Below are 18,336 nucleotides of genomic sequence, written 5' to 3'. Positions count from 1 at the left end.
TTATATGGCTAGCCCAAAATTGCAATTTTGGTAAACCTACAATTTGGTTCATTGATCTCAGACTCTCAACCAATATTACTTCACCCATCGGGGGTGAAAAGAACAATCATATCATTGAATCTTAATTGTGTGCATAATTTACTTACATCATAATTACTATATGACATTATTAATCTTCAATTACTACTTTCAGCTCTCAGATGTGGATTTTACTGGGTTGAATCAGCCCATCAGGATACGTTTGGACATTAAGTGATGAATCGGATCAGGGGAGAAGGCCAATAGAAATAAAATTAAAATGTCAAAAACATAAAAGAGAGCCGGAGTTCCATAGGCTACAAAATGAAAATCCTGATTATAGGAAATACAGTAGTAACAGATTACTCGATCCTAATTTTTTTGCATAATATAAAGTTGCCAAGCAATCCCAACTCGAGACTAACTCAGGACAAACATGTTCAAGGGCGACCTAAAATGTTCAAGGCCAATACACAATATCGATCCCTTCTTCGACAAACTCACATCTCAATTTCTTGCCCCAAGTGAAGCTCCCTGAAACAATAATACAAACTCAATATCATAAAAATCAAATAATCACATTCCTAAATTAGTAGCGACTGTTATGCAACACACCTTGATCTTTGACTAGTTGGCGTTTTTTGTCTGCGTTGCAAGCTTTGCTGCTACCTGCTCTTCAGACAGTGGCAAATAGTAGATCCTAGGAGTTGCTCTGGTTTTCCTGAATAGATCATCAAGTGTAACAATAGGTGGGTCCGGTTTCTTGGGAACCGAAGCCGGGGGTGGAGGCGGAAGTCGCTCCCTTACAGTGTGAGGGTTAGTAATTGGTGGTGGTGGGGGAGGGGGAGGCAGTTGCTGCTTTAAAACATTTTGGCGAGGGGACGGTTTGGGCTGTGATGGAGCTGGAGCTGGAACTGGAACTGGAGCTGGTTTGTTGCTGACCGGAGGTACCTGGGGCTGAGTAGAAGCATCCGCCCGTAATTTCACATCTTGGGGGTCAACAAATTCAGCAACCAGGAGCCTTCCACCATTTTGAGGCCATTGAAGGTTGTAAAGAGCATTTCGAGTCTCTATGGCTTCCTCCGTCGATGAAAACTACAAGAACATAATCATACAAGATCAAATAAACTCATGCTACATAGGTAAGACTAAGCCATAAACGTATGTAAGTTGATTTGATTATCGACATTTCATCTGTTGAAAGCAATCAACATCAATTTTTTCCCTTTCAAAAAGCTTAGTCAGTTGACATGTTGGAGTAATATACCGAGATATCTGGGTCCTGCATTTGGTCCGACGTTTGTTTTGAAGGAAATGAAAAATTCTTGAACTTTAACAGATTGCATTCAAGCATAGTACAAAATATCAGGATATGGGTATTTATTGATACTTAATTTCTCGATATGTATCGTGGATATATCCCCCTCTTTGGGGATATTTGACATTGTTTTACATGCAAATATTGTAAATATATCCAATATATCAACAAATATCATGGATATTGTAGATATTTCTTAATATATCATGATACATTATTTATATTTATTTGAAATATAATAGTAAATATTAAATAAAATTGTTACATACACAAAATATTGCCAAATATCCCCAAATATCACAAATATCATTGAAATATCACTGATATTTGCAGTCGTATATATCTCTAAACAAGATCGTGATATTTTATATATCTTTCTCTGAAATCTCAATAGATATCGACAAATATCACGTTATATCGCGATATTTGTACTATGCATTCAAGTACTGGAAAATTTGAATATTGCATTGATCCCCAACTTCATTTTTAGATGGGTAATAGCAAATATGTATACATGGAGATCAAAGTCAGATAAGAAGTATGATGGTTAGAGTGAGTAATCCCCAGTATAGGACAACACACATGCCAACTTTACTGCTAACCTAACAAATAACATGACAACAAGAAAAGGTAGAGACAAGGAAGCATATTGAAATTAAAATATGACCACGACAGAATAGATAACCAACATATCTCAGAATGAAGAACTGACAAAGCAATGTGCAAAGGAGAACCAATGCAACTCAATCTCTAACCAAAACGTAAACTATTATAAAGTGGAGGGGTACATAAGCAAATAAGTAAAATAAAGAAGGATGGTGTACCGTCACATAGCAGTGAGTCTTAATCTGGTCCATCCAAAAACCGCAGACAGTACCAGTTTTTGCAAGAAGTTCTTGTACTGCTTTCAGAGTGAATGGACGGAGAAAACGATCAATTCTCAGAGACGTAGTTGGAGGTTTTGGGGATGGTGGAACTGCCAATAAAAATAGAATCCAGCGATTAAACAGGAAATATTAATTTAGCACATCTAGATAAACTAAACACAAACAAACAATAGTCTCTTACCAACACGCTCCTTTGGGGTATCACCCCCACTAAGTGCTGAATCTGACCGATTGAAGTTGCGTTTAGGAAATGTAGACAGATGAGCATCCTTCGGTGTTGTTGAAGGCGTGAGAATAGAGGCCTGTGGGTCAGGAAGTTTGAGGGATTCCGTATTCCACCTACGCCTCTTGGGAGGTTCATTGTTTCGAACTTCTTGATCTGAAGCAGATACGTTATAAAACCATGAGAATAATGCATTAACAAGTGGAAAATTGGTCCATCTCTTTTAAAAACACTACCACCAATCTTACAATTTAAGCACATTTAGTGGTGGACAGAGTAGAACAAGCAAATCAATAAAAGATTAGGTAACCATATAATTCACAATAACAAATTTTCGTAAATCTAATTTTCATGTGACATACATGATACATCTTACAACATATCAAAGGTCGACTGCACCTCTGAAGGCAAATTGTACACAGAACTCAAAACACAAAAAACAACTACAGCAAGGCAATGAATTTTTATTTAAAAAACAAATAAAAAAACATGCCAAAGCACCCCCATACATATAGAATATTCCACTGCATAAAAGCAGACCTGAAAAACAAATTGATTAAAACCACGAACAGATATTAGCAAGCTCACTAGAAATTGTTACAACAAAATGCACATTATTTAGGCCAAAGTTCTTTAAAAAGATTTGCCCAATACCATCTATCTGCAATGCATGCTCTGCATTCCAACAGAGACATCGGCATTTCCTAAGGCGGGACCAAACAAGTTACAACAAACTTTATATCATTTAAAGCAAAACAAGTAAATAATTATTTTCTAAGGCGAGAACAAACAAGTTTCAACAAATTTTATATCATTAATAGCGAAATGAGTAAATATGTCAGCACAATCAGCAAAAACAGTCTTGAGATAAGTATCTGACAAGCGATTAAAAAAAAAAAAAGAATCTTATTCTATAGTTTAGGAAGTATATAATCCATAAGGTAAGCATATGCCATACAGAAAACTTCAAACACAAGGAAAAGACATACAAAGTTTACCTTCAAGTTTACGTTTCTCTGCTTGAACACCAACACTGCTCTTAGCGTCAGTGGATCCATCTTTCATTTCAGGAGAGAAACCAACCCCTGTAACATCAATAGGACTTCCCTCTTTCATGATGTGGTCTTTGGTTAGCTCACTCTTATCCCCAACTTCAGCAGAGATATGATTTGACTCAACTTGCTTACTCTCCAATACGTCCTCCTCCATAGAATCATCCCCTGAACTTCGATCTAAGTTTAATTTTTCCGAGGACCCCCCATCTCCACTATCATTTTTTTTGCTAAGGTCCACATTAGTAGCATTGACGTCATCTATCTCTTCAACAGAGCCCTGGTTCTCACAAGGCTCTTGGTCATCCCGTGGATGTATATCTCCACCAATGTGGGGAACATCGCTGGATGATGGTTGCACCATCTCCGGCTTAACATTATCTAGTTCTATATGGAAATTATCAGCATTCAAATTATCCTTTAGTTCATTCTTTTCATTAATTGACACAGAATCAGTAGAAATAGAATCAGATTTTACTTGAAACCCTAAACAAGGGCTGACCTCAGATACCTGATTGTTCGGACTGGAAATATTGAGCTCAGCATCATTGGAGGGAGGGACTGAATCCTCCTTCCCAATCTCGATTTCATCGTTCTGCGACTCTAGACGGCTGGATGTTACAGTTACCACACTAGTCTCTGTGATATTGGTTTCCACAGAATCTCCTACAACTGTCGTCTGACTGACCACCTCAACTGTGTCAATAGTAACCACTGATTCTCCCTCTTCGGTTTTCCCTTCAGCCAGCTTAGCAGGACTACCATGAACGTCAACCACAGACAAATCGTTATCCAACTGTGCAGTTTCACTCTCATCCTGAACCCTAGTATCTACCACTACTGGAGTTGCAGTCGGATTAGTCTCATTACCTTCGTTTTTAACATGAGATTTGACTTCAGAAACAAAACCGTTATCAACGTCTTCTTTAGCTGAACCACTCTCTTTATGAATGACTTCTTCTTCCTTAGCAAAACCTCTCTCCTCATGAACAACTTCTTCTTCCTTGGCAATGTCCCTCTCGCTAAGAGCTGCTTCTTTCATTTCAGTGTCCCTCTCCTTCTGAACTGCTTCTTTCATTTCAGTGTCCCTCTCATTCTGAACTGTGTGATCTTCCTTTACAAACCCCGACTCTTTGTGAACCACTTCATCCTTTTCAGTGACTTTCTCATTTTGAATTGTATGCTCTTCCTTTGTACTCTCCCTCTCATTACTAACCTCTTCCTCCTTCTGGGTATCCCTCTCAGCACGGAGTGATTCGTCCAAACGTCTTATCAAATCATCCTTTAAACCCTTAGTCGTAAGTCTCCTTCTTTTCAGCTCTTCCTTCAACTCTGTCACTTTCCACTGATCAATAGGCTTATTATCAAGTACCGGGTATGGTGAAGATGTTTTCATTGTTATGAATGCAACCAAGTACCACCTTCAAAATCCTAATCAACATACAAAAATAGAGCCAATTAAACATCTAAACAAAACCAAACGTTTACAGATACACCGAAACTAAAAAAGGACAAGACAAGCTTGCATCCATCAAAACCCCAGATAAAAACTCCAATAAACCATCATTTAAAACAGACAAATTCAACTGATTCCATACTATTTAGCGTAAACTATTATAATGTTTCAACCAAACCCAATTTTTGTGCTAGAAAAACAAAACATTGACAAAAAAAAAGATCTTTTAGCACAGAAGTAACAACCTGCCCTACTATAATATTAAAATTAGTAATTAAACATTGAACGCATTGAAAAAAAACAAGATAAGACACAATTACATGTACAATTGAGCCTAACCCAAACACCAATTTAGATAAAAATCACAAACCCAAATTTCTACATCAATGAATAGCATGCATAAACAAAAGTGAGAGAGAGAGGGAGCTTACAGTTGTAATAGAACGAAGGTCTGCAAAAATCAAAGCTCGAAGATAGAAACAAACAAAATCCCTAAATTTCAGAACACAAGAAGCATTAGAGATAACGACAAAAAAAAAAAGTAATCTTAAAATCAGTAAACAACCATCGCCATTAATCAGAAACCCTAATAATAATATGTTTTCCGTCACTGAAAATAAAATTAAAAAAAAAAATACAGAAAAACAAAAAGAACAAAATTTTCGGCGAAAATAAATCGAAGAGAGAGAAATTAGAAGAAAAAATTGGGATTCCTTATAGTTTTTAGGGTTTAGAATTTTTCTCTTCGATTTTTATAGATAGAAAAAAAAAAAAAAGTAGAAAAAAGGAGAGAGAGAAAGAGCTATATGGGGATTTGAGAGTCATGGACGATTTTCTCCCTAGTAATTTTGTTACTATTCCCTAACTGCCCCTTGACTACTTCTGGGTCCATGGACACTATATATGTTTTACCCATGGGCTCCACTCATGATCGAAATTGAGTCCGGTTTAACTCATCCCTTCCTTCCAAGTTTCATCCGAATGGAGATAATATATAGTGTCGGTGTATTAGAATTTAGAAGGTAAGGTCCATATATGCATGGTCAAGGTAAACTTTCCAAACTAAATGAATAAAAAAATATGAACCGCATTGAGGTCCTTTTCCACAGTAAGTCCATTACATACAAAGATTTTTGTAAGTGTAACTTTATTAGTATAAACCACAAAAAAAGCCTCCTACAAAATCTGCCGCTTCCAAAAACGGAATGTCCAACAACAGGAACGGAACACAGTTCATTGCCAGCCTCTTGGAGGGATAACATCTTCACCCTCATTTCACTCGCTTGTCTCATTCTCACTTTGTTCAAGTGCTAACCGATTCATATTTTTTTTTCAAGCGGTGGAAGTTCGTCTTCAGAATCAGAGTCACTTTGCTCAAAAATCGAATGATTTGAATTCTTCTCAAGCGGTGGAAGTCCATCTTCTGAATCATAATCAGAACCAGTTTCATTTCTGACAGGCACCTCACTAGATTCTGCAAATACAGTGAACAAATATACATTGGGGACAGTCAGAAACGCTCTTAACTCTTAAGCCACTACAATTATTCAAGTGCAATGAACGACACGAGAGGCAGACAGGAAAACAAAAACATTATATTATAAAGTAAAAAACCAACAAAAAGACTTGCTGAAACTTTGGTCCATCCGTAAGATCAGAAACATAAATCAAATGTCCATGGCAGCGTTGTAAAATGTACATTCCGATTTTAACATTTTAATAGCATAGACCCAGACATTTGGATTGTCTTATTCATAATACAGAATAGTAAATCCATAGTCAACACAGTCTATGCACCATCCTATAGACAATCGTCACGTGAAGGATTCAGACTGAATTTACCTTTCTTCCGAAAAATGAGGACCAAAAATCAATGTGACTACATTATTAGCTAATGGTTTAAGCTCCAAACAGCCCTAGAAACTAATAAATCACAATTCCTAACAGGAAAATTTCTTACAACATTTCAAATATACCATCTTTTTGTGAAGGAGACCTCGGAACTCTAGAATTTTGTGAAAGCCAAGCATTTTGGACGGATATAATCTCTGCACTGTTGTTACATTCGGAGTATGCCTTCAAAAGTTCCCTGCAAAATATCAGACGACCAGTAAAAGTTGCTCAAACTAGTAAACCACGCAAGTACTGCAACAATACAATGTCCCTACGGAAGTATATCCAAATTTGTGGCACACATACATAGTAGTGGGTCTACCACAAGCCGGATATTCATAAATCATCATTTCCAACTGTACAATCAGGATTCTTATCGATTGTTATTGCTGTTTGCTACTAATAACTCCAACCTTACCTGTTCAGAGACAAGAAAGCATGGCCCCATTTAAATTTTCCCAGTAACAGATTTGCTGTTTCCTCTTCCCCACTGTAAAAACACAAATGAAGGATATCAGCAGTGCCGCGAACTGGCCAAACTCTGACTAACAATTGACAACCATGAAGTAAACAAGTTTAAAACAGTACATACATTTGTTTTTATTTATATTTAGTAGGGTATAAGATAACAGCAAGTCAGCAACACATATCCATTACAAGGTTGTTTTTCTTTATGTCAATTAAACCACTTAAAAAAAGTCTAATTTACATGAAGGTTCAGGCAAAGACAGCGACAATCTTAGCAGCATTACAAACGTAACAACAAGCATAGTACTTGGTGAGGTTTCACCATTTTGTATGTGCAAAGACACAGATCTCTGTTACTAAAGAGGTCAAGGGCAAGTAAACCTACAGTCTACATGTCACTGGATGTATGTGTTGTTATCTATTTCTCGCTTCAAATAAATCCAGATTTGCTCATATTTAATTACTTCTGCTCGACTTCAATGACTATTACTGGACAGTCAATTTTATACTGCTTGCATATCTGATATCTCAATAAAATTAACCAGCTACGAACAACTACTCATCTTAGAAATTCATTGAGAGGTGGTGTTTATAAGATCAATGAGCTAAACAACACTCTCAGTTTTATTCGAAGAATATAATTGTAGGGGCTTCACACTAGTACCAAGAAAGAGTAACTTCTAACTTTCTATGAATATCCACCTGTTTATATTTCTCGACAGAATCTCATTGGAAAATACAGATGATGAAGATCTATAGCACTCATGACAGCAAGAAAGCAGAATCCCTTCAAAAAGTATAATTATAAAACGAATAGACTCGGTACCATAGAAATAAAGCTGCAGATAAAGCTTCCACACAAGAGAGCTGACATGGTCGACCATAATTCACAGGATTTGCTGCCACCAACCATGGTACTGCAATTCAACAGACTTTATCAGCTATGTCATAATTTATAATTCACAGCTAGCAAAGGCGAGAGAAGTACTTGCACTTTCAACTATATATAGTCTAAATCATCAACATGCACTGTTCTCTACAAAAGACTAGTTCATCGGTAAGAAATCATACTTCAGGGTCCAAATTCACAAACATTCAAAGGCTAGTTGACGGATATCAAGATTTTCAATTAAGATGGTCACAGGAATTCTTTTATATGGGAGAATTTAGTGGAGAAGGCCCTAAGAACGGATTATTGGCTATACAACCAAGAAAAATGGAACCAAAGTGTCATATGACATCTTGCACAAACATGATACATGTTAAATAAACACTCGCACAGTATTGGTCGTGTTGCAAATTTGTAAAACTGGACATGTAAAATGGAAAATATAATAAATCTGAATAAATGATTAGGGGGGAGGGGGGTTGGGTTATACAAAGACGAGGAGCAGAACAGCGTAGCTTGACAAATGGCACATCACTCAAACGTGCCCATGAACAATCCACTACAGCCAAGCCTTTTCTCTTCATCAACAGGTGGTCTTCCTTTGAGACACATTGTGTTCCAACTGGACTGCCAACATTTTAGATTTGCATTATAAACAAAAGTTGGATACATTAATCATGAAACACTAATTACAATGCATTTGAAGGACAGTATGTAAAAATTATGACTGGGTAGGAGAAACAACTCGATATGACTATATGTATACCTTTAACTAACAGACTGATTCAAATGATTGGGGGCTAAGTAAAGCATGGAATCAATGTATGGAACAATAACTAAGTACAGCTTCAAAAATATTATAGGTATCAAAACATAGCAGTTGCATAACTGATGTCGAAGTTTGACATCTAAAACACATCCCATTTTCGCAAGTCTTCTACCTGGGCAAATAATATAAATTCTGCTTTCATCAGTAGCCACTCCTTTCGTCTGTGTGTTGCTAGTACTCTAAAAATCACTTAATATGCCTCGAAAAAAGAATATCATATGACGTATTTGCAAAATATTATTTTCAGATTAACATGATAGTCAAACCTTATTAAAATAAATAAACAAACAAATAAATAAAAAAACTAAATTGACATATATAAAGAAAATTAGATTGTTTTTTACTCACTTCAGGAAACTGATGCTAAGTAGCAAAATGAAATTAATTTCATAATCCTTATAATAACTTGTTCATCAAACTTAAAAGTTTTCCATTTCCCTTCATCCCTCTCTAAAATAGGGACACCATCTAGGCACAGATTGTCGTTTCACCTATTTGTACCTTCACAACCAAATTTGGTAATGTCACAAATTTGCTATGTCACCTCTGTGTCTTAGATGACAAGGTAAGACTCTTTTACTATGGTACTTGATGTGAAAAAAGTCCTAGCAACAGAATCTGGATAATTGTGGTTCCTTGGGGATTGGATATCCAAAGTTAATGAGCCATAGTCTGGAGAAGGATTGAATCCAAAGTGCCAGAACAATTTTCGGTGCACAAGCAGTACTTCTGACAAGAGGCTCCTAGAGATTAAAGTTCCAAGGCATCTCCTATGCATTTCCGTTATAGAGGACACAGGTATAAACTAATTGCAAATAAAAAGATGAACACATTAAGCACTTATAATACAGAAACCTTCGAGATGATGTACACTAGTTTAGTTAAATCAAGTATAAGATAGATAGATTCTAAAAATGTTTTCTCCAGTAACTACAGAACAGAACAGACTGTAACACCGAGTTAACAAACGAGATTTCAAAAATTAGTTGGATTTACCTTAGCACAATTCCCCCGAAACCACTTGTTACGCGCAGTTCCTGCATGTCCAAGAAAATCCAGTTCCCAGGATCAGTAACAGTAACAGATGAAAAAATGAATGTATAGATCAAGTAACTATGTGATAGGAAAGTTGCAAAAGGTGTTGAATGTTTGCAGAAGTTAGCTTGAACTTGGGAGGAAAATAAAAGCAATTAAGTTTTTCAACAATCTGAACTATGGGAGACTCAAGCCGTGCTTCTCCCAGTCTGAGATTATTTGATGATACAGTCTCCACCATGATTGTATCACTTCTATTTCTTAATTTACTAACAATTGTAAATCAATCACATCTACACTTTCAAAATTCCATTATTAGATACATCGTGTGGATTACTCTCTAGACAAAAATATGCAAAAAGTTGTTTTGCTGTTGCTGCACAAGAATAAGATGAGAGGAAGATGAATTTAAAACACGTAATTAGAATACTGAGTAAGACAATTAAAATAGAATGCACCAAGACAACATAAACACTGGCATATAGCTATAAATTGAATACTTTCCTTCAACAGGCCAAACCTTGAAAGCTTGCGTCCCGTGCATTTTTTAGCATCACATTGGCCAAAATCCTGAACCATACAAGAACATTAGTTAAGAGTTTTGATATAAAATCAATCGTAGTTTAAATCTATGTAGAAGATGTGCACAGTGTATTAACAATCATCTATAAGAAGTCTATTCATACAGTTATAATGAAATACAAATTTAGTGGACAAAGTTTCTGTTTCTAATAATATATAATATGTGACAATGTTATGTCAATTGTTGTGAAGTGAGCATACCCACATGGCAAGCTGAATATTTGGAACCAATGGCCCCTCTTCATTTGCTTCATCTACCAAATTAAAAAAAAAAAAACAAAAGTAAATTTGTGAGAGAGTTTCAATTATTACGGTTCACAAAATTTAAGCATATATATATATACCTTGGGCAGTTGGGAGAGAGTCTCCGTTTTCGTTTTGGTCTTCGCTGCAATGAGTGCAAATATCAATTTAAGCTTAAGGCAAAATAAACTAAGGAAAAAGAAAAAGATGAATATACCGTGAAGGCTCGCGAAATTTACTGGACTGGCCTCGATGGTGAGAAGATTCGTGGTAGTTGTGGCCTCTTTGTCGCCTGGGTTTGCTGTGGCCCATTTTTTTTTTTAAAAAAAAAGATGGGGAGAGAGTGTTAATAAGTTCGGTGTAGTGGAGTGATTATGAACCTTTTGCCGTCTGAGACTGATGGCGGAGAGTTTTCAGATGGCGGAAAAGGCTTGTGTGTTGTGGACTATCAATGAACTGGGTTGGACTTGAATCCCAACATATACATCGAAATCTGGCCCAAAACAAACAATATGCAAGCCATTACAATTGACAATGTTCCACTGCCCCGAATAGATTATAGTCCTGTATTTAGGGCTGGCAATGGGTCGGAAAAGAACCGATGCCTGATCCAGTCCGAACCAATAAAAGCGGGTCTGGGACAGGTAGTTAGCATATTGGATTGGTTTCAGATTAAGTATGTACCGAACCATTATGGGCCTGATCCGATTAAAATTTTTAGTCTTATTCTTCCTAATTTTCCTCTACCATATATTTCTATTACCTTATGCAACATTGCAATATTTAACGTTCCAAAATAAGATATGCAAAATACATATGTAATATTACGATATTTTTTTACATAATAAAAAATGGTTTCTATCTAAAGGAAAATCCTCCCTTACAAATTTGGATTTCAAATCATTCATTATGTCTTTTAGATTTGTGTATCTTGTTTTAGTGTTTAGCAAAAAAAAATATTTAATATTTATATAACGAAAATTATGATCCAATTATAAAAACTTCGGTTCCCGGGTTGAAATTGAGCTTATTGGTTCGGAACGGATCGGATTTGGAATCAAAAAAAAAGTTTTTGGTTCAGTTATGGTTCTCTAACTCAAATATCCATTCGGGGCGGGTTGGGTTCTAGGTCTGTATCGTTGAAAAGTGGATCGGTTTTGGATTTGCATATATCCGAACCGATCCAACCCATTGCTAGCCCTATCTGTATTGGGCACCACATGAATTGGATTGGGCAACCTCCAACCCAAGCCCAAGCAGCGAAGTCCAAAGCAAGCCCAATACACCCCCTACACCCTCAACGCATACCGGTTACTCAACCTTTCCTAACCGGTCATCTCTCTCGCGAGTCTAACAAAAAACCCAAAACCAAAAAAACAAACCAAAATTAAAACTTGATTTTGTGCATTCTAACCGCCATTGTTAACACTCATTGTAGACATTGAGTTTGGGCGACATTGTGGAGTTGAGTTTGAGAGTTGGTGTTGGAGTTTGGAGATTTTGACTTTGTTGATTCAATTGGGTTGTTGTGGAGTGCAGACAAGGATAGTTTCGTTGGTGCAAACAAGGATTTCTTCAGTTTCGAATATCAATTTTTGTGAGTGCATTTTGTTTAATTTTTTTTTTTTTAATTCAACTCTAGTTTCTCAATTTGTAGTTTCTATTGTTGAATAATAAGTATGGTTGTTATTGTTGAATAATTTGTGGTTTCTATTGTTGATTATTATACAATGCAAGTTGTTTGAACTCCAAAACGAAGTATTGTTTGAAAAATATTAAACGACCCACTGAGGTCATTTTGAAGATGCCCCAAACGACTCAAGGAAGTCGTTTTGGAAATGGCCAAAAAGACATAGAGAGGTCGTTTGATTTTTATTTTATTTTATTTTTTTAATATTCTTGAACATTCTTTGTATGAGCCAATACAAGATTTAGAGTTAGAAATAGAGTTGAGTGTTTGTAGTGTTTGAGTGTTTGTGTATTTCCATTATCCGTTTTAGAGTGTTTGTATTTTGTGGCACTTGTAATGTCGAAAGAATTGTAATTTAGCTCGAAATGTATAAAGCATTGTAATTTAGCTAGAAATGTATAAAGAATTGTATCCTGTATACTTTTGCCGATTTACAGGCAATGTACCTTGTCAAATATGCTGAAATGGTGAATATATGGAAACTTAATTTGAGTAGTAATGCAATGTCTGGTTTAATACCAGAGTTTGTTGTTTAGTTTTAGAATCTTCGATTACTTGATTTGTCGAGAAATGAGTTTTATGGAATTATACCTGGTGTATTGTTGAAGCATTGTTTTAAGACTAGGTTCATTTGTATTGAACATAGCAATTTATCTAGTTCCATTGCATTATCTATTGGAAATTGTTTGAATTTAATGGTGTTTGATTTTTCTTTTAATAATCTTAGTGGTATACCAATTATGGTATTTGTTTCATTCTTGAAGTAATTCTTGTTTGAATTTTTAGAAGTTTTGAACTGTAATAGTAGTGTTAAAAATCAGAATATGATTATGATTTAGATTTGATTAAACTTATTATAGTTACTAATATATACTTGTTTTATTTTTCTTTGTAGCAATGGGTCCTCGATCAAATAATGTGAAGAATGTAGTGAAAACTACATTCAAGGGTATGCAGAAGTTGTTTGGTGGCGGTTCCTCTAGTGGTGACGCGCCTGAAAGAAAGAGAAGAAGGGGAGAAGGCACAACGGCATCAGTGCGTAGAGGGGACCACAAAGAAAAAAAGTTCGAGGTTCCTGAAGTTTCGAGTGAAGATAGTGTAGATAGCGATAACAATATAGATTTAGATGTAAATATGGATCGTGAGAAGAGTATAGTGGAAGAGGAGGGTGAGGAGGGGGAAAAGGAGAGTGATGAGGAGGGTGATGAAGAGGATGACAATGGGGATGAGGAAGAGGAGGAGGAGGAGGAGCAGGATGATGATGTGGAAAAAATGTGGTAGAAGTCGTACCACCAGTAGAAGAAACACCTCTAGTATTGGATTTTGTGAGAAAATCCAATGATGATTTGGAGTTCAAAAGAGGTGAGTATGGGGGTGGCCCGTATGAGTCACAGCTGTTGTATGACTATGCGGTGCATATCGCTCGTGATGTTTGGGAGAAGAGGGTAATATTTTGATTTTCTTTAGTACTTTGATTTTCTTTTACAAAATATTTTGTTTATGCTCATTGAGTCTAATGCGTGCTTGGTTGTTTCAAAAGGATCGCGGAGAGTTGAAGTGTGTTTCGCACTTAGAGAAGTTGTGCTAATGGGATTTCATGAACGAATTTAGAAAGTCTCCGAGATTTGAGCACAAGTTGAGAAGGACTAGGTTGTATGATCTCCTATTAAGTTATTACGAGCATATGGATCCACCATTGGTCTGCATTTGTGGAGAGGTGGCATCTGGAGACCAACACCTTCCATATGCCATTTGGGGAGATGACTGTGACTTTGGACGATGTTGTGCAAATCTGTGGAGTCACAGTTAAAGAAAAAGCGGTGCAAGGGGATAGCGAGTTGAACTTACAACAATCGGTAAATCTCCTACACCGCTGCTCTAGGTTTCCCCATTTTTTTTATTAAGACGGAGATAGAAGCTAGCAAGTTCATTTCAAAAGTAAGGCTATAATTCCTTCGGAAGCATTTTGCTAACAAGGTTCATGATAAGCCCATATATAACACTGCTAGGAAGGTGGTGGAGAAGGTCTCGAGTTTGCAGGAAGTCCAACGGGCTGTCAGAGCTTTTATCCTATTTTTCTTTGGATGTGCCATTTTTACTGACAAATCTGGGACTAGAGTGCCTCTATGTTATAGGAGGTAATTATTGAAATTCAATGAGATAGGAGAGTATAATGGGGTGCAACAATTTTGGCGTTTTTGTATAGAGGTCTTGGGGCTTCTACATGTGCGAAGGTGAAAGGGGTTACAGGCTATATGACTCTTTTACAGCTAAAATTTTAGTATTTTAGAGATTATTTGTAATGTTAATTTTATTACTCTATCAATATGTTAACTATTTATGTGTATATATATATCTAGGCGTGGATCTATGAGTACTTCCCGGTATTCAGACAAATCCCAAACATAGACTATAACTTGTCTAAGGTGTGTTCTCATAGACATACAATAGTCGCTATGCACTATGACGATACAAAACATGCATTGCAATATTATCGAGCGATACTTGATGAATATGAATTGTTTCAATGTAAGTATTTAAGTTTAACTATTTAAGTTTGTTTATATTATTTTTTTTAGTAATTGATCATTGGAGTTGTTAATATGACACATTTGATTTTGTTTCAGGTTGATTGACATCCCTTACAATAATGTCAGAGCTACAAGCTCGATCGATGACATTGCATTTTTTGAGGGATTGATATATTTTTTCAACATTGTCGAGTTTTACCGCCGCAAAGGTTGTGCATCAATTGGGTCACGTGCAGCTTATACCCGCTATCTCCTCCAACACCAAATTGGACGACAAGAACTGTAGCAGGACGCGGGTATGAGGTGAGATGGACCAATATTGGGCCAACTTATTGCGAGTCATAGCAGAATCACATGATCCAACCCTGCAATCAAGGACCTATCTCGTCTTATCCATGGGAGTGTCATCCAAACTACATGATTTGGTATGTGAGGAATTCTCACATTTGATTGGTAAACCCTGAGCGTCCTCTGATAGGGTTATATACTAAAGCATTACTTTTGTATTAACTCTAATTCTTTATATTTTAAATGAGAATCATATGGGCAAATGTTATGCATATTATATATGTTATTAGTTATATGCATGTGTCTAATACTTTATGTTGTAGATGATATGGTGTGAACACACAGAAGATCATATCATCAGTGCCTTATAAAGTATAAGTAATCGTTCACAACCTAGATGGATTTGGACAAACCATTAGTACAATTGTAGTATAATATGGTATTAGTCTATTTTGACTATAAGATTATACTAGTACACTTTGTGTGTGTATGAAGCAGGGACCAAGTGAGGTTGTTTCTCCTTATACTGAATATATAAGAGAACAAACGCCTCTATTATTATGGATGTTTGTCCTCCTAATCCGGATATAATAACGGGCACTTGCATGCATTGTACATTGCTTTAAATCATCAATGAGTGAGATTCATTTGTGAATCAACAAACTCGATGGATTGGATAATGACATTGTATGTAAGGTGTGTTGTTGATTATAAAAGAAATCCGTGTCCCCAAGAAGTCGGGTTGATGATTCCCCTTGAGGAGCTCAAAAGATTGTCATGTAAACCACGTAGGTGGATTTATTCCGACATGACAATGAGGTTGAGCGGTACTACTCAAGGACATAAGAAGTTGATTAATGTAGTTGTCAATAACTTGACTTAATAAACGGACATTCAATATCTTAAACACGGGGAGATCAACGACCATATAATATGGAGCCCATAAACGCTAACACGTAATTTGGGATTAGAGCGGTAGTGCAACAATGGCCTTTAGTGGAATAAGCCATTTGTTGACGGACTTAGGGTCGTGTGTTCGGGGCGAACATGGGAAGCCCAAGCCCGTCAGGAGGCCCAACCCTAATTTCTCCTCATGGTCCCTGTTGTAGCCTATAAATAGAATACTCTTTCTTTCTGGCTGAAATTCACTATTTATTGGATTAGAAAAGAGGCAAGAAAAGTAGATTTGAATTCGTTTATGATCTTGAGAGAAAGAAGGGGGTTGGTAGATCGTTGTCCACACAACGTCTAATTTATTCTAAAGGAATACAACAGAAGATCAAGAGGTTGATTTCAGATTCATAAAGCTTGGATTCTCAGAGTTATCAAAACCGGATCTGAAAAGGTATGTTCTCCAATCACAAATCGTGGACATCCATTAATTTCATTGCTCATGGTGTTCGCGGTTTGTAGAAATAGTCATTCTGAATAACGGTTCCTACATCCTCCTATTCATATCTTTCTAGAGACACTTCCCAACTGTACACCAATTGTGAGTATTGTGATTTTTAATTGAGTTTCTCTAATTGTGATTTTTTGCATTTGATTGGTAACTTATCTTGATTTCCCTTTTTTTGACAGAACGACGTCATCAATGAAACTAGTCGCATGATAGAGAGAGATCTGCAATTGGCTGGGAATAATATTCCCGAAGAAGCAAGGTCCTCGTTCGATGAGGTGTACAACTTGACTAGGTGCAAGTACAGTGGTGGGCGGTACAATTATCATAATTGATTTTTGAATGCGGCTTCCAATTTTGATGTAATTTATGTATTTTTGAATTTGATATATTTTGAAGTGGAATTTGATATATTCGATTTAAATTTGATGTGGAAATGAATTTGATGTGTTGGAATCCAATTTGATGGTTTGAAGTGGAATTTGATGTTTTGTAATAAATTTGAAAGTGTATATGAATTTGATGTTTTGAAAATGGAATTTGTTTATTTTTTGGATATGAAAGTGTTGTAAAAACAAAATGAAATTCAATTTTTTTTTTTGTCCAAACGACCCAGCCATGCCGTCCCCTTGAATGCTCAAACGACTCAGCCACGCACATCGTTCCTTTGAATTCCCAAACGACCAACTCAGATCGTTTCATGAAAAAAGAGAACTCTATCTCAAACGACCATCTCAAACCATTTGGTTCAAAGGTCAAACTTCCAGTTCAGATCGTTTGGTTCAAAGGTCAAACGACCAACTCAGATCATTTCATGAAAAAATAGAGAACTCTGTCTCAAACGACCAACTCAGACTATTTGGTTCAAAGGCCAAACGACCATGTCAGATCATTTAGTTCAAAGGTCAAACGACTTCACCATGTCATTTGGGGTAAAATCAAATCAAATCAAATTACACTTATTCTAAATTACATCAAAATATCATATTGACAACATTGTACAACTTAGTAGATCACTCGATTGCCGTCCGAATCAACTTAGTCGATCACTCAATTTTCAAATCAAATCAAATAAAAGCCCAAACATATATTATTTCCAAATAACATAAAAATCAAATCAAATTACACTTGTTCCAAATTACATCAAAATAACATGTCAAAATGAATTTACAAATTACATCAAAATATCATATCGACAACATACGAACAACTTAGTCGATAATATGTACTGTTGGGTCTTCAACGAGCTCGTCTTCCCATATTAGATTAGGAATATTCAATATCATAAATTGTAATTGTCTTTCTGTAAATGCCAAATTCCAATTTTCAGCAATATCATATCGAGCTCTAAGCCATTGGCAAATTACTGGAGGAACCAGACAATCTTTAACAAGTTCAACATTGACAAAATGATTTCCACCAACATGTGCACTACCCAACACTTTTTTCATTCTCTCAAAATTTGCTTGGGTTCTCAACGGCATTATAAGGAAGCACTGACGACTTCCTAAATGCAGGAGGACAACATTAAATTT

The 18,336-nt window shown here is 36.2% G+C and overlaps 2 protein-coding genes across 3 annotated transcripts; both read right to left on the bottom strand.

The window, feature by feature from the left end:
- Positions 1-268: 268 nt before the first annotated feature.
- On the bottom strand, positions 269-5,760 carry LOC147502347 (SAP domain-containing protein). Its single transcript, XM_086607183.1, has 6 exons — positions 5,386-5,760; positions 3,445-4,929; positions 2,405-2,602; positions 2,161-2,312; positions 634-1,113; positions 269-552 (listed from the first exon to the last, which is right to left on the bottom strand). Exons 2-5 carry the CDS (start codon positions 4,892-4,894, stop codon positions 646-648), a joined length of 2,268 nt encoding a protein of 755 aa, XP_086463309.1. The 5' UTR covers positions 4,895-4,929; positions 5,386-5,760; the 3' UTR covers positions 269-552; positions 634-645.
- A 249-nt stretch (positions 5,761-6,009) lies between these two features.
- Positions 6,010-11,346, bottom strand: LOC147502346 (RNase L inhibitor protein-like protein). 2 transcript variants are annotated; one of them, XM_086607185.1, is made up of 10 exons: positions 11,111-11,346; positions 10,995-11,038; positions 10,852-10,904; positions 10,575-10,638; positions 10,030-10,072; positions 8,695-8,831; positions 8,142-8,232; positions 7,266-7,337; positions 6,915-7,043; positions 6,010-6,428 (listed from the first exon to the last, which is right to left on the bottom strand). In XM_086607185.1, exons 1-10 carry the CDS (start codon positions 11,203-11,205, stop codon positions 6,422-6,424), a joined length of 735 nt encoding a protein of 244 aa, XP_086463311.1. In that variant the 5' UTR covers positions 11,206-11,346; the 3' UTR covers positions 6,010-6,421. The 2 variants fall into 2 exon arrangements, with proteins under 2 accessions (XP_086463311.1, XP_086463310.1); XM_086607184.1 differs by having other exon boundaries at positions 6,931-7,043.
- Positions 11,347-18,336: the final 6,990 nt, after the last annotated feature.

This window comes from Coptis chinensis, chromosome 4 (genome assembly GCF_015680905.1).
Source record: "Coptis chinensis isolate HL-2020 chromosome 4, ASM1568090v1, whole genome shotgun sequence".
In the NCBI taxonomy this organism is placed as follows: domain Eukaryota; kingdom Viridiplantae; phylum Streptophyta; class Magnoliopsida; order Ranunculales; family Ranunculaceae; genus Coptis; species Coptis chinensis.
This window is presented reverse-complemented; position numbering and strand designations above follow the sequence as displayed.

Bases quoted from the DNA above. Each gene is read 5' to 3' on its own strand.
- LOC147502347 (XM_086607183.1), bottom strand. From the start codon at position 4,894: ATGAAAACATCTTCACCATACCCGGTACTTGATAATAAGCCTATTGAT. The intron at 2,603-3,444 runs GTAAACTTTGTA...TATCTGCTTCAG, and splicing joins AGAGAAACGTAAACTTGAAG to ATCAAGAAGTTCGAAACAAT. The intron at 1,114-2,160 runs GTACACCATCCT...ATGTTCTTGTAG, and splicing joins AGACTCACTGCTATGTGACG to TTTTCATCGACGGAGGAAGC.
- LOC147502346 (XM_086607184.1), bottom strand. From the start codon at position 11,205: ATGGGCCACAGCAAACCCAGGCGACAAAGAGGCCACAACTACCACGAA. The intron at 10,073-10,574 runs AGGAAAGTATTC...TCTTGGACATGC, and splicing joins TTCAAGGTTTGGCCTGTTGA to AGGAACTGCGCGTAACAAGT. The intron at 7,338-8,141 runs GTACCGAGTCTA...GTGTTTTTACAG, and splicing joins TCTGCAGCTTTATTTCTATG to TGGGGAAGAGGAAACAGCAA.